Below are 14258 nucleotides of genomic sequence, written 5' to 3'. Positions count from 1 at the left end.
ACCCAGCGGTGGTATGAAGTGCAAAGAAAGAAATATCCCCAGAAGAACCCATAGTGTTTATAAAATGTCCTTCAGAAATAAAAGCATCGGGATCAGATGGTTTAACAGACAGTTTCGACAATTCTTTTAAGTATCAGTTAAGCCAACACCACTTTCTCAATTCAACTGCATTGAATGGTTATTAGAGATCTTTTCATTTATCTTTGGTGCATTTTCATTAAGGAGCATTCATTGGCTATGCAATTAATGAAGTCAGACATTTAAGAGCCAAATTAACTACTTTGGATTTTCTAACAGAGAAATCGACCGTTTGAACAAGGTCCATTATCCATTCCTCCTGGGAGAATTTTCAGTCCAACTGAGAAGTTAGAGGGAACACACTTCGCTGGAAACCACACTCACTTTTCACACCAACTTCAAGTGTGGAGGTTCCAAAAACCACCCTTAGTGTCAATCATTCTCTAAAGGGACTGACAGCACTCTCTGAGGCCAGTTCTACTCTCTGGTATGGTTTATTACAGGGAAAGGATACAAGTTAATATCAGACAAGGAAGAGATGTATGAGGCAAATCCAGGATAGTGCCAAAAGCAGAGCTCCAGTTGTCCCAGTCCAGTGATGATGTGTTACTGTCCTGACATTGTTCTGGACAACTCCCAGAGTATTGCCACTAGGGACATTCACCCAAGTGTTTACGTCCAAAATTTTTACTGGAGCTTGATTACATACATTCTGGGTAGCTGACTTTTATTCTCCAGTTGCAGTGAAGGTTGCACTGATCACTTTTGTCTCCAGCTCCTTCAGAGGCACACCTGATCCTGCAAGACCCAAAGCTGCCAAGCAAACAAAGACAGTCATTTCCAGCATGACTTTCTAAGGGTCTGGAGATCATCTTCCAGTAGTGGAGGGCAAAAACCAGACCACACTTTGAGTAGGTTATTTCTTCTCTATTCACACCTTCTATTTCCAAGTCATGGAATGGAGCCATGTGGTTGACAACACATACTCCAAGCTCATAATACATGCAAAGAGTTTTATACACTCAGACATACCTGCAGGCACAGAATATCCACACTCACATATTGAAAAACACTGCCGTATCCAACTACACAGTCATTCTGTTATTGATGCCCTCAGTCATACACTCAGCTTATGCACACACATGACTCACATTCACATTCTTACACACGCACAATGCACACTTGCACACAAGTGACACAGTCCAACTCACTGTCGTACAATCATTCACACAGTCAACAGGTGAATCAGTATTTCATTATGTGCTCCAACATGGATAAGGGTGCATCTCTCCTAGTGCAGGAATACCAGGAAAGGAGCAGAAATGTCAGCCCTTTATACTCTTTCCAACTTGTCAGTGCCCACGGGAAAATGTTTCAAATGCACAGCATTCAAAAACTGCTAAGAGCTTTGCCTTTGGAGGTGGGGTGTGTTGAGACAGTCGGAGTGTGTGGGGATGACTGAGAATGAGTGTGATAGAGAGGGTGGGATGAGGGGGGCAAAGGGGAAGGAGTCCAGGGTAAGGTGTGGGCACAGAGAGAATGAGGACTTGGGGAAATAGAGTGCAGGAGGAGAGAGGGTTCAGAGGGGGTAAAATGCACATGGGGGTTAAATGGTGTAGTGTTTTTAGAGCACACTGTTGGGTTTAAGGGCACACAGAAATAAGTGTGCAAAGAAGTGAAGGATGTTGCACATGTTTGTCTCCATTGGAATGAGGTGTACAGAGATCATGGGAATAAAGGGGATAATGGGATGTAGGGACAGTGGGCAGATGTGAGTCTAGGGCAGAGGTGGGTAAAAGGCACAAAAGAGTTCATGTATACAAGGGGTAAATTAATATAGTAGGAGGTGGCATATGTGTTTTGTAAGATGTAAAGATTCCTTTGATGGTGGGACACAGCACACTAACACTTTAATACAGGAAATGAAGAACTCTATTAGTTAGAGTTCCAGGCAGATCATGCAGGAGGTATAACTGGGACAGAGTAATACAATAGGAAGCCATAGGTGTAGCATATGTAGGGCAAGTGGGGTGGGGTTAGCTGGAGTTCTTCGGCACTCTGAGAATTGGATAATCTGAATAATTTCATGGGCTCTGGGATACAGGGTTTGTCCACAGTTTTCCGGTACCTAGACCAGTGAAATGTGCGTGTGTTCTTAGTAGTCCATTGTGTGAGAACCCAATTAGGAAAGTGCTTTGGTTTTGAGTTTAATCACCTTCTCAAGAAGGGGAAGTGACCACCCTGTAGCAAGGAGCTAAAAAGTGGGTCAAGATAGCATCAAAAAATGAAAACAATGTACATATATGGCAGTGCATGGTTGGTGCATGGATATCCTGCCAGTAGTTAGTGTGTTGAGGCAGAGGCAGAGGGCATGAAGGTGAGCTGGAGTCTTGCAGGGGGGTGATGGGCACAGGGAGACAAAACAGTTTTAGGAGATGAAGTCAGCTGAGGGAGGACTTAAGGGCAGCTGGAACACCCAGAGCAAAGGCTAATATGGGGTCATGAATTGGGGACATGGGGAGCTGATAGCACCCAATATTTGAGGGCTGGGATTTTTGAGGGAGGGGTCAAAAGGACATGGGAATTGAACTGAGTTCACTGAAATGGGGGCAAGTACAATTCAAGGTGAACGGAGGATGTGGAGGTGATGGAAGGCAGGAGTGATGGGAGAAAGTTCCTGGGAGCAAAGGGGATGGAGTTAACAAAGGGATGGAATGCAGGTGGGTGCAGGATAGAGGTGGTGTGTGGATGTATAGAAGTCAGGTGGCAGTGCGAGGGGACAGGTGCAGGCCCAGGGATTGGAGGGTGATGATGCTGGATCAAAGAATTGTTAAGGACCTAAGTGGGGATGGAATGGAGGTCATGGTCAGTAGAGGTGGAGTGAGAGGCGGTATCTATTATAAGTGGATGAAGGTGGCAAGAGCAGATTGGAGGTCATTAATTCATTCTTCCATTCAATAATGCCCTCATTTACATTGGACTCACAACTTAACCATAGTTTGTTTCTACATTCAGCCACACTGCAAAAATCTTGCTCATATAAAATATCCCTGCAAACATTTATATTTTACATACTGTAGGACCACAGGGAAAACTTTGAGTGAAAAACACACCACCACTATTTCTCTCCTTTGTTGGGATTCCAGGTGGAATGTGTGACCACAGTGATGTTTGGAAGGAGGGCTTGTTTCATAGCACTGGGCATTCATTGTTGGCAAAAGACATGTCCCTTTCCAAATGCTTATGTCTTAAAGAACTTGTTGTTGTTGTTGAGTTCATAATCCTTTACATCAGTGTGAGGTTTCAATTGTACATTATTCCCTGACTGTCACCAGCTAAGTGCTCCCCTTCACCCCCTGTGTCCCGCTGCCACTGCCTTTCCCCTGGTAGCCACTGAACTGTTTTCTTTGTCCAAGTACTTGTTTATATTCCACATACGAATGAAATCATCTGGTGTTTGTCTTTCTCATACTGGCTTATTTTGCTTAGCATAATTCCCTCTAATTCCTTCCATGCTACTGCAAATGGGATGAATTTGTCTTTTTTTTCTGGCTGAGTAGTATTCCGTGTGTGTGTGTGTGTATATCTAGATACACACACACACACACACACACACACACAACGTCTTCTTTATCCAATCATCGTTCGGTGGGCACTTAGGTTGCTTCCATGCCTTGGCTATTGTGAATAGTGCTGCAATGAACAGAGGGGTGCATATGTTAGTTTGAATAGTTGATTTCAAGTTGTTTGGGTCAATACCCAGTAGTGGGATAGCTGGGTCATATGGTAGTTCTATTTTTAGTTTATTGAGGAATCTCCCTACTGTTTTCCATAGTGGCTGCACCAGTTTGCATTCTCACCAGCAGTGTCTGAGGGTTCCCTTCTCTCCATACCCTGTCCAACATTTGTTATTTTTAGTCCTACTGATTATAGGCGTGTTCACAGGCATAAGGTGGTATCTTAGGGTAGTTTTGGTTTGCATTTCCCTGATGATTAGTTATGTTGGGCATCTTTTCATGTGTTTATTGGGCATCTGTATATCTTCTTTGGAAAAATGTCTGTTCATATCCTCTGCCCGTTTTTTGATCGGGTTGTTTGCTTTCTTACTGTTCAGCTGTGTGTGTTCCTTATATATTATGGAGATTAACCCCTTGTCAGATATATGATCTGCAAATATTTTCTCCCACTTGGTGCGTTGTCTCTTTGCTCTGATCCTAGTTTCTTTTGCATTGCAGAAGCTCTTTAGTCTGATGAATTCCCATTTGTTTGATTTTTTCTTTTGTTCCTCTTGTCTGAGAGGACATGGTATTTGAAAAGATCCTTTTTAGTTCAGTGTCAAAGAGTGTACTCCCTGTATTATCTTCCAGGAGTTTTATAGTTTCTGGTCGTATCTTCAAGTCTTTGATCCATTTTGAGTTTATTTTTGTGTATGGTGTGAGATAGTGGTCTACCTTCATTCTTTTGCATGTGGCTGTCTAGTTTTCCCAACACCTCTTATTGAAGAGACTATCTTTTCTCCATTGTATGTTTTTGGCACCTTTGTCAAAGATTAGCTGTCTGTAGATGTATGCTTGTATTTCTGGGCTTTCAGTTCTGTCCCATTGATCTGTGTGCCTGTTTTTGTACCAGTGCCATGCTGTTTTGGTCACTGTGGCTTTGTAGCACATTTTGAATTCAGGGATTGTGATAACTCCAGTGTTCTCTTTTTCTCACGATTGCCTTAGCAATTCAGGGTCTTTCATTGCCTTATATGAATTTTAATATTCTTTGCTCTATTTCCATGAAGAATGTCATTGGGATTCTGATAGGGATTGCATTGAATCTGTAGATTGCTTTGGGTAGTGTGAACATTTTAACTACGTTTATTCTTCCAGTCCATGAGCAAGTAATCTCTTTCCATCTCCTTCAGTCATTAACAATTTCTCTCAGTAATGTCTTATAGTTTTCATTGTATAAGTCCTTCACCACCTTAGTTAAATTTATTCCGAGGTTCTTTATTTTTTAGTAGCGATTGCAAATGGAGTTATATTCTTGAGTTCTCTTTCTTTAAGTTCATTATTGTAGTATAGAAAAGCAACTGATTTTTGTAAGTTGAGTCTGTACCCTGCAACTTTACTGTAGTTGTTAATTATTTCTATTAGCTTTCCAATGGATTTTTTGGGGTTTTCTATATATAAGATCATGTCGTCTGCAAACAGTGAGAGTTGCACTTTTTCACTCCCTATTTGGATTCCTTTTATTCATTTCTCTTGCCTAATTGCTCTGGCCAAAGCCTTCAGTATTATGTTGAATCAGAGTGGTGATAGAGGGCATCCTTGTCTTGTTCCTGTTGTCAGGTAGATGGCGCCCAGTTTTTGCGCACTGAGTATGATGTTGGCTGCAGGTTTGTCATATATGGCCCTTATTGTGTTGAGGTAATTTCCTTCTATCCCCATTTTGTTCAGAGGTTTTATCGTAAATGGCTGTTTGATCTTGTCAAATGCTTTCTCTGCATCTATTGAGATGATCATGTGGTTTTTACTCCTAAATTTGTCAATGTGGTGTATCACGTTGATTGATTAGCAGATGTGGAACCATCCCTGTGTCCCTGGTATGAATCCCACTTGATCATGATGTATGATCCTTTTGATGTATTGCTGAACTGAAGTTGCCAAAATTTTGTTGAGAATTTTTGCATCTATGTTCATCAGCGATTTTGGCCTGTAGTTCTCTTTGTTTGTGCTGTCCTTGTCAGGCTTTGGTATCAGAGTGGTGTTGGCCTCGTAGAATGTGTTAGGAAGAGTTCCATCCTCCCTAATTTTTTGGTATAGCTTGAAAAGGATAGATATTAAATCCTCTCTGAAAGCTTGGTAGAATTACCCAGGAAAGTCGTCTGGTCCTGGGGTTTTATTCTTTGGGATGCTTTTGATTGCTGTTTCAATCTCTTTCCTTGTGATTGGTCTGTTCAGTTTGTCCATTTCTTCTTGACTCAGCTTTGGGAGGTTGTAAGAGTCTCAGAATCTATCCATTTCCTCTTGGTTATCCATTTTGTTGGCATAGAGTTTTTCATAATATTCTCTTATAATCCGTTGTATTTCTGTGGAGTCTGTTGTTATCTCTCCTGTTTCATTTCTGATTTTGTTTATTTGAGCTTTTTCTCTTTTTTTCTTTGTAAGTCTGGCTAGGGGTTTGTCAATTTTATTTATCTTCTCAAAGAACCACCTCTTGAAGATCTTTTTTGACTCAACACTGAATTGATGAAAGTCCTTCTATTTCTTGTAGTACTCCCAAAAAGTAACACTTGCTCTGTGTAAGAAATAAAACATAACAAAACAGAACTGAAATAGTGTAAGTAATGTTTTTCCTTTGTATGAAACAATCCTGAGATAACCCCTGGTAATAGTTTGTCTATATAATAACAATAAAAAAATCTTTTATTCCCCAAAATTGACTGGTCTCATACCGAAATAGGCTGATCTCCATTCCCTGGTGTTACTACCTTGGTCATAATACACTACGTGGCAAAAGTGACTTTGAAGTTGTAATTAAGGTTACTAGTCATCAGATTATGTTGTGGGCCAAATTTTTGTATCCCCCCAAAATGCAGACATTGAAATTCTAACCCCTAATGTGATTGTATTATGAGGCAGGGCCTTTGGAGCTAATTATGTTACATGTAGGAACCCTCATCAATGGGATTAGTGCTTTTCTAAGAGACTACAGGAGAAAACTTGCTTTCTGTCTCTCTCACCACATAAGGATATGAGTAATCAAGGGCCATTAGCAAACCAGGATGAGTTATCTCACCAGACCCCAGATCTACCTGCTCCTTGCCCTTGAAATTTCCCAGCCTCTAGAAAGGTGAGAAGTCAATGTCTGTGAGGTTTCTGTTGTAGCAGCCCTAAGTGACTAAAACAGAAGATTGTCCTGGATCATTAATGTGGGTCCAATGTAACCACATGATCCTTAAAGAGCAAAAGTCAAGTACAACGGAAAGAAAGAAGAGATTCAAAACAGGAGGGGCGTTCAATTTGCTAGTGAAGGCTTTGGAGATGGAGGGAACCACATGGGAGTCCCAAATGAAATGAATTCTGCCCACAACATGAATCAGCCTGGAAACAATTCTCCCCCAGGTTCCAGTTAAGAGACTAGGACAGTCCACACCTTTATTTCAGCTTTCTCATCTACCGACCTGTGAGGCGACAGACTTGTGGTGTTTTCAGCTGCTAAATTCATGGAACACTATTTCAGCAACAGTACAATTCTAAAGACATAGAAACACATTTAGTGCAAAATATTCATGCAATGAGTTACTCCGAAACGAATTCCATTTTGATCTCTGGCAGTAACAATTTTCCTAGGGTTCAAGTTTAACCTCCTTTGTATGTTGTTGCACAGTGTATCTGATATTTTAACATGCAATTCAACAACAATGAAATAAACATCAGCATATAGGAAGAAGTCAGTTTTTCCTTCTGTGTTCCTTCAGTTTTTGTCTGCTGTGTGTTTCTTCCTGTGAGTCTTCTTTACTTTTACACAGAACACTTAACTTCTGACACTTTTGGTCACCAAGCATGAGGAGATTTTCCCCACAGCAAGCAATTATCCAGTCATTAGTAGGATGTTGTGCAATTTGATTCAATTTAACACTTCCTAAAAATAGTGTCAAATCCCACGGGTTTAGGGCTTTTCCCAGAAACTGCTCAAAGCCCACTCCAGGTGCTAATTAGGCATAGTGGGTCCACATGTTGGCCACAACGTCTGTTTGACTCGACTACAAATCTAAGGTTCCAATGACCTTCTCCTTGTGTTCAATTAATTTGCTAAAGTGGCTCACAGATTTCAGAGAAACACTTTGGCTTGTCAGTTTATTAAAGGCGGTGATAAAGGATACTGATGTACAGACAGATGCAGAGACACAAAGGGCCAAGCCTGGGAGGGTCTCCAGAGTAGGAGCTTCTGTCCCTTTTGAGTAGGGGTGCATCGCCTTACTGGTGTGGATGTGTTTGCCAACCTGGATACTCTCTGAGCAGCATACTATTGGGATTTTTATGAAGGCTTCATCATGTAGTCATTATCAGTCATTAACTCTGTTTTTAGCTTTTCTCCCTTTTCAGGAAAATGAGGAGGCTGGCCTGAAAATTCCAAGCTTCTAATCATGGTTTAGTCTTTCTGGTGACCAGTCTTCATCTTGATGCCATTCAGGGGCCCACCAAGAGTCACTTTATCAGAACAAAAGATAATCATAGCACCCTGGAAATTACATGTGTTTCAGGAACCCTGTGCTTGGGTCAAAAACCAAATATAGAACAAAAGATGCTCTTCGTGTTCTTATCACACAGAAAGTTACAAGGTTTCCAAAGGCCATTTGTCAGGAACTGGGAGCAAAGACCAATATATATTTCTTATTATCTCTTAATCACAAGAACGGTCTATTAATATTATTCTTTTCTGATTCAAGTTGGTTACAAAATATTATCATAGTGGACTGTCACTCCAACGAAACTGCTTTCCTCAATCAGTGGTCTATGATGTAAATATTTTATTGTTGGTAGAAATAGGTCTATCTTATTTACTGAAATACCACAAATCATCCCACAGCCATCATTAATGAATCATCTTTATTGAAACACTCCCTGTATATATGTTTAAAGAGTTGAATGCCCTCTATCATAAACATCATGGAATGTGGATCAGTGCTCATGTTGACTTGTGCACTTGTGGAATATCTTGCTCATGTGAGGTAGGGGACTGCAGCCCAACCATGATGGCATTCTCACTGTGGATGCACGTTTCCTGCTATGGACTGAATAGCTGTGTCCTCCAAATTCATATGTTTAATCTCTAATGCCCATTATGATGGAAATTGGAATTAGGGCCTTTGGGAGGTGATCCGGTTTAAATGAGTTCATGAGAGTCTAGCTCTCAGGTTAGGATTAGCACCCTTAGAAGAGAGTGGAGCTCTCTCTCCCTGCCAAGTGAGGAACAGGGTGATGTTGGCTGTCTGCAAAAGAGGAAGAGGATCCTCACAAGAAATCAAATATGCCGACAATTTGATCTTGGATCCCCTAATGTTTGGGTCATTTTGTTATCGAACACAATATAACCATCACAATTGACAAATCATCAATAGGCAGTCGATTTAATAGAGTCCATGTACAGATACCCAGAGTGATACAACAATGTCTTCATAAATCTAGGATTCAGTCATGGTACAGGGATTGCATTTGGTTTTCTGGGCTCTTTAGTTTCTTTAATCTAGATCAGTTGCCGCTGCTTTGTCTTCAGTGATCCTGACAATTTTGAAGAATGCAAAAGAGTTGTTTGCAGAGTGTCCTTCAGTGTGGATTTCTGTCATTTTGGCTCTTATCCTTAGACTCAGTTACAATATTTGAGTAGAATGTCTACACACAAGCGATGTTGGGACCTTCTTGTTACATCAACTCAGAGGGACAGATAATGATTATTTTTTATTATTAGTGGAGGCTAGGACATGCACCAGGTATATCTGGCCTAGGGGAAGGATGGCACATTCAGGAATTTGCGTACCTGCTGTCTGACCAGATGCCCCACTGTTATTGGCTGGACCTTAGGACTCTAGATGTCTACATGTATGTTTTGTCCTGAAAGCAATGTGCTTTACACCTGGCCACTTGTCAAGGAAAGCATCACCTTTTCATCAGGAGGCAGAAGCAGGAGAGAGGGGAAAGCCTAGGTCAGGGCCTTTATTGAGGTTTCCTGGGAAAGGATAGGATGAATAGCTTACAAGTGACTAGGATGAATATTTCCCATGGGCCTTGGACTACAGCGGCTTGCCAAAATGTCTGTTACTTGGTCCTGTGTTGATTTAGAACAGTGAAAATATTGGCTTGTTGTGGGAGAATTGAATCAGAAGATGGATTGAGGTGTGAGCCCTATGTTGGTTACTGTGCATATGAAAGCAGTGCCTGGTTTCGCCCTTTTCTCTTCCTAAAATTGGCTTGTCTTGAGAGAGGCAGTCTCTCCCTTCTCAGCAATTCACAAATGGCACTGTACCAGGAAAACAGAAAATAAGAAAATATAGTAAAAACAATTGGCCATGTGATGAATAGATGCCGTGTAGAAAAGTGCAGCGTCTAATAAAACAATAAGGGCAGAGAGTTTGTCTGAAAGAAAGAAAACAGAGTTCCTGTGCGACCCACTTTCTCTTTGTCAGAATGACTTCACCTCTTTCTCTCTTTCTGCATCTCTATTACTACACTGGCCTAGGCAATTCCACGTCCCCAGTGAGGCTTTTGTGGTGACATTAACATGAGAGAGAGAGAACTTACAGGGAAATGAAAGGTCTGGCTCTCTGAGGTGGCGTTTTGGATGTTGAATGTATCACTCATCACTACCTAATGCTCACAATACGACGGAGGCTTCTAGTCACTATCACATCCATTCCTGGCCTCTCTCTGGGTCTGGAGCCACTTCTTGAACTGGCCTTCCTCCCATGTTTGCAAAGATACCTAAACTCCACTTTCTTCCTAGGATTGGTCCAGTGACTGTCTTGGTCTCCTGAGTTTCAGTATCTCTACTGTTCCTGAAGAAAGTTCTGGTTTTAAGTGGATTTGGACTATGTCAGAGAATAAATATGGCTAGGATTTTTGTAAAGGAATTTGCAGTTATTTCTTTTCTGTGGCAAAGTTTCTGATACATATGTCTGACCATTTCTCACTGTTTAAGTTCTGGAAGACCTTGCCCCCTTGCCCTTTCCATGGGAGGGATGGATTATTTGCTCACAAAGTTTTCCACTATACATTTGAATGAGGCAGGGGGAATCTTCTCTCTGGAAGAGCAGATCCTAGTTCTGTATTCTGCCCTTAATATGCTCTCGATTTCAGTTTTCTAGGATAATGTCTCCCTTCAGTAGTGCTTGAATTCCTATCCTGGATGTTTGGAGTTTGCATTTTTGGGGTAGAGTGATCCAAGGACACCTGGCCTTTCCTTCTACCCTAAAATTGGCCACACATCACCTGGTAGCTATGATATTTAGACCAAACACAGTCTGGAGATGTGGCAGTGAGACATTAAAAGCAAAGGTTTCTGAGGCAGGGGCATTGCAGTGGGAACCTTTGAAGCTAGCTCTGGGGCTCTACCTGCAACTTTAGCTTCCACTCACCAGCAAGACCTATTTCAAGGAATGACTGTCCTAGTACACAGGCAACCAGCATTCATGGTGCCAGACATCATAGTGTGGTTACTGGAGCCCTGGTAGGTCCTGATCCTCATTTAACTTTTGGATCTTTTCCACTATGTCTCAGCACTCATCTTAATGTTGGTTGAGAACTAGGGGACTTCTCAAGCTTAAGTTTCTTTTTGAGTCTCCAAAATTTTTGTCACCTTGAGCATTGTTATTCCTTGATTGGCGTCTTTCATTTTCCTGTGCAGCAAAAAATCTGTTCTCTGCCAAAAAGGTGACACTACCCCCATATTCCTGTGTTTTTCTTTTAGACAAACATCTGTGAACTACAATTCATATTAAAAGCTGCTCATGCTACTTACAATGAGACATTTACACGCATTGGAAACCCATGGAGTATTGTCTTCGAACAATTTCCAACACTCATTTCCTAACTTTATGTGCTCTGCCTAAAATTCCCATAACTACCTCACTTGGTCAACCACTCTGATTCATCCCATTGAGAGGCTAGGCCCAAATTCGTTCAATTTGTGTCATGTAGAATTGGATTAAGACTACTCTCATCAGGATATTAGTCATCAAAATGAGACAAAGCTGCTTTATTCCCCATCGCTATGCCCACATATGTCCCATATTCAACCAGCTGATGAAACACGGATACCCATAAAGGTATTCCTTAGAAATACAAGTAGCTTCTCTTTAGATTCTGAGTTGACATTTCAAGTGTGTGAATGCATAAAAAACTGAACATTGTGCCAAAATAGTCAATTTACATTTTTTGATAAGATTAGATTTTCTATTCCTTATCCACACAGGGCAGAGCCAGGATACACTGGAGTTACGGCTCATGAGCAGAAAGGGGCTGACAGAGGGAAAACACACAGAAATTAAGGAAGCAGTGTCCACCAACCACGAAGTGGGATTATAAATTAGAGAAATACAAAGTTGAAAGATGGAAGAGATGGATTGAAAAGATAGAAAAGTGCTCACCAGGACAATGATGCTTAGGGTGGCTCTGAACTCAGGGGAGGATCTGGGGGTACTATTTTTCCTGTGAATGTGTTGGACACGCTGCTTGTGCCTGTACAGGGTGAAAATGATGGAACCACTTGTCCAGATTATGATCACAGAAAAGGAAACTTCAGGGAATACTATTAATGTTACATATAATGAGCCTGTGACTATCTTATGATCATTAGCAAAACAGAACTCAAAATCTCTTGTCCTTGTGATGTTCCTCATGCTCCATTGGCTAGACACATACGACGCATACATAGGAAAAATTAAATTCACAAACAAGTAGAGGATCCAGCAGAGGGAAATGGAGTAGCCAACATATTCTGGAGCTCTGACTTTAAGAACCTTCCAATAGGAATTCATGGGGCTGATCATGATGATCTGGAACACACTCAAGAGTCAAGTGGTGCCAATGGATACACCCCTGCCCACTCTGGAAACATACAAAAGAAGACTGCATCCAAAATCAGTGAAAAAGTGTTTCAGCCCAAAAGCTGCCATTGTCTGGGAGACTCCTTCAGAGAGAATTATCAACGAGTTGGCCATAGTCAGGTGCTTGAGAATCAAATCTGTAGCCCTCCACTTGCATTCTGTGTGGGAAAGAAACAGGTAATGGTAAAGAAGAGAGAAATTGCCCAGAATTCCTACCATAGTCTGTGACCAGAAGATAATTGCTATTGCCCACTTCCTGGAGGATATTTCATCTTTCAACATGTTTTCCTTTAAATTATGGCAACAGTTATTCCTCTGAGCCGAAAGGTCATTGATGATTTTTGTCACCAGCAGTAAGTTGCATTGTGTGTTCCTGTTCGATTGCCAAGTCTTCATAGGCAGGAAGAGATGGAGAGATAACCGGTATATTTCTCAGGAAGGTCAGCACTAAAGATGAAAGGGTGTTAAAGGGGAAGTAATGAGAAGTGAGCCATATGGAAAGAAAGCATAACACAATATTTTCAGAATAAGGTGGATTTTGCTAGCAATAATGGAAAAAGGAAAAACCTTGAACACTATCCACATCATAAAACCAGTCAATGCTGAATAGATTGCTCACCTAAATTTTAAAGATATAATGTAACTTTATTAAAATAAATATTTCTATGATCTACTATAAACAACACAGAACATAATAATCATACAGGTGAAATGACTTCGGATTATATTGACATTAATGGCCGATTTTCATCAAACCACACACACACATGCAAACATACACACAAACAAAGAAATGTAACTTGTAACAATCACAATGAACTCCTAAGGACCATAAAATAGAATAAACAATGGGAAAATTCTCCCAACAGAAACAACTGCTGATCCAAATATTCAATTTATAGATAAGAGAGATGTTTAATGAAGTATTGTGAGGACTAGCCTGCAAATGTTCTCTTTCCCAGGAAAGAAAGCACTCCAGAGAAGCTTCGATTACAGCATGGGTATATACTCTTTCAGGACAAAGAGCATAAAACAGGGATGACAGGCATACAATTTATTTTTCCAAGTCACAAGGAAACATTTTGACACAGTTTAGTACATATGCAGCAGGTCAACTTGACCTTGCTTCTCTGGGAAGAAAAGCTTACTTTCAAAGAAGAACTGGTATTAGCGTCAGAGAAAGGGAGCTATTACATCCCTATCTTTAAAGAGTGCATTCTTTGACATGGGAAAATGCGAGAAGCAGATGTACACTGCATGTTTTCTGGGCCAGAAGTCAGGCTGCTCTGGGAAAAACAAATTTGAGGCAGAATCAGATTTAAATAAAAATGGCTTCCCCATATATCTCAACATGTGAAAACATGTTATTCTTATTCCTTGTCACTTGAATGATAGGTTGTTCAATGGACGATACATGTGTAAGAAATATGCAATGTCCTCAGTAATCAGTGAAATTCAAATATAACTCTACAATTTTTCTAATTCTCTAGAGAAACCAAATATGTGATTTTTTGTGGAGTTGAAACATGTTTTTTATCTGTCTGAATTTGTGAGTATATAACTTACTGGAGATAGTCATCGAATGTATTGAAAACGTCCGGTGACTAGTGTAGGACTACTTTCCCTCCTGAAGTCAGAGAAGCAGCAC

At 40.8% G+C, this 14258-nt stretch overlaps 1 protein-coding gene across 1 annotated transcript; it reads right to left on the bottom strand.

The window, feature by feature from the left end:
• Positions 1-745: 745 nt before the first annotated feature.
• Positions 746-13006, bottom strand: LOC106822650 (vomeronasal type-1 receptor 4-like). The gene is given in 2 exon segments (XM_014827931.3): positions 746-831; positions 11935-13006. Coding segments are annotated over 2 exon segments (1158 nt in total).
• Between the last annotated feature and the right edge of the window lie 1252 nt (positions 13007-14258).

This window comes from Equus asinus, chromosome 26 (assembly GCF_041296235.1).
Source record: "Equus asinus isolate D_3611 breed Donkey chromosome 26, EquAss-T2T_v2, whole genome shotgun sequence".
Lineage (NCBI taxonomy): Eukaryota > Metazoa > Chordata > Mammalia > Perissodactyla > Equidae > Equus > Equus asinus.
Note: the sequence above shows the minus strand (reverse complement) of the source record. Positions and strands in the feature narration are given on the sequence as shown.